Genomic DNA, 1,446 nt, shown 5'->3' on the forward strand with positions numbered 1-1,446 from the left:
GCCTTTTTTTTTACTTGCCTTCGATGTTACACAGTCCGAGCCTGGCTGTCTCCGCTTCACCTTTCTACCTACCTACTTACACAAACAACTTCCAACACTCACAGGCGTATATTCTTTTTGCTTGCTGCGACCGGGCCCTCGACCGCCTGCGCGAGCTGGTCTGCGCAAGTCCTGCGCAGCTCGGACGTCGACGCGAGCCAATCCGATGCCTTTGATCGACCGATGCGAGCTCGCGCGCGCGCGCAAAACGCGCGGATCTGCGCCTTCGGCGCGGCTGCACCGCCAGCGCGCGGCGCGGCGCGCAGAGTGGACGAACATACCAGGCCAGAGTCTGGGGCTCTGCTGCGCAGAGCTGACGCGCAGAGGGGGAGAGAGGAGGAGGTGTGTCCTCGGACGCGCGCCAGTGCTTTTTTAAGATCGTATTATGGTGAAGGAACACTACGGCAACTCTCCGACACCCGCACTCGCCACTCTCGAGGTACACTCTCACCAATGCGCGCTTATGCGTCGCGCTCAAACTCGACGTCGCTCGCATCCGCGCGCACGACCGCATCGCAGCTGTGGGCGCCGGCCAATGAGTGCCAGGTGGGTGCTCCAGGGGAGGCCGCCGAGAGTTTGCGAGGAGCATGACCTCGCCAGGCTCGCCACGGCGGTGAAGTTGAAGCGACTGTCGCTGCAGACGCTCCCTGCTCGTGCTGCTCGGTGTACGAACTCTGTTCACACCGAGCAGCTGGGAGTGGCTGCGGCTATAGCAGACAGCTTTAGGTGTTTTGTGGACGTATCTGAACTGGGGTCCAAACCGTTCCGGCGAGACTTCTCGAGGCTCACTCCCGGCGCGGCTTCCCCGGCGGGCACGTCACAGCTCGCTCTCCACCTCACCAGTAGTACGTGTTCATCGGCCATGAGCCGCCCTTGAGCTTGTACATGCTGTCGACCATCCCCGTCTTGGCGACCGAGAGCCCGCTCCATCGGCGTCGTCGCGGTCAGCACCGCCGGTCGAATGTCCAGGACGGGCCACGCCTGGCGATCTGCGCCGCACGGGTTCAGAAGCGCCGCGACCCACAGCGCACGCTCGCTTGGCCGGTCCGCCGGAGGCATCTCACCGAGGTCCTTGTCAATGAGCATACGCTCCAACGGGCTGCGACGACGGGTCGACGCCGCCCCAGCGCGCTGATGCACTCGCACGGTCTGTGCCCCACAGGGTCGCGCCGCCGCCGCGCGCGAGCTCGAGCCACGCGCCCACCAGCGAGCCCAGCTCCCGGCTGGCCAGCTCGACGGCGCGAGATGGCGAGCGCCTGGCCGACAGCTCGTCCGAGAGGCCGAGGAGCGAGGTCCAGCGCCAGCGAACCTCGCTCGACGTGACTGCACTACTCGGCTTGGGTCGCTCGCCCTGCCGCTCGAAGACGCGTCCGCCACGGAGCGTCGCCGACCAGCGGCTGGCATTGT

At 65.6% G+C, this 1,446-nt stretch overlaps 1 protein-coding gene across 1 annotated transcript; it reads right to left on the reverse strand.

The window, feature by feature from the left end:
- Positions 1-500: 500 nt before the first annotated feature.
- On the reverse strand, positions 501-1,125 carry EMIHUDRAFT_256189 (hypothetical protein; the record flags this gene model as incomplete). Its single annotated transcript, XM_005768809.1, has 3 exons — positions 501-558; positions 632-686; positions 954-1,125. 3 exons carry the CDS (start codon positions 1,123-1,125, stop codon positions 501-503), a joined length of 285 nt encoding a protein of 94 aa, XP_005768866.1.
- Between the last annotated feature and the right edge of the window lie 321 nt (positions 1,126-1,446).

The sequence above is a fragment of the Emiliania huxleyi genome, assembly GCF_000372725.1.
Source record: "Emiliania huxleyi CCMP1516 unplaced genomic scaffold EMIHUscaffold_4470, whole genome shotgun sequence".
NCBI classification, from domain to species: domain Eukaryota; phylum Haptophyta; order Isochrysidales; family Noelaerhabdaceae; genus Emiliania; species Emiliania huxleyi.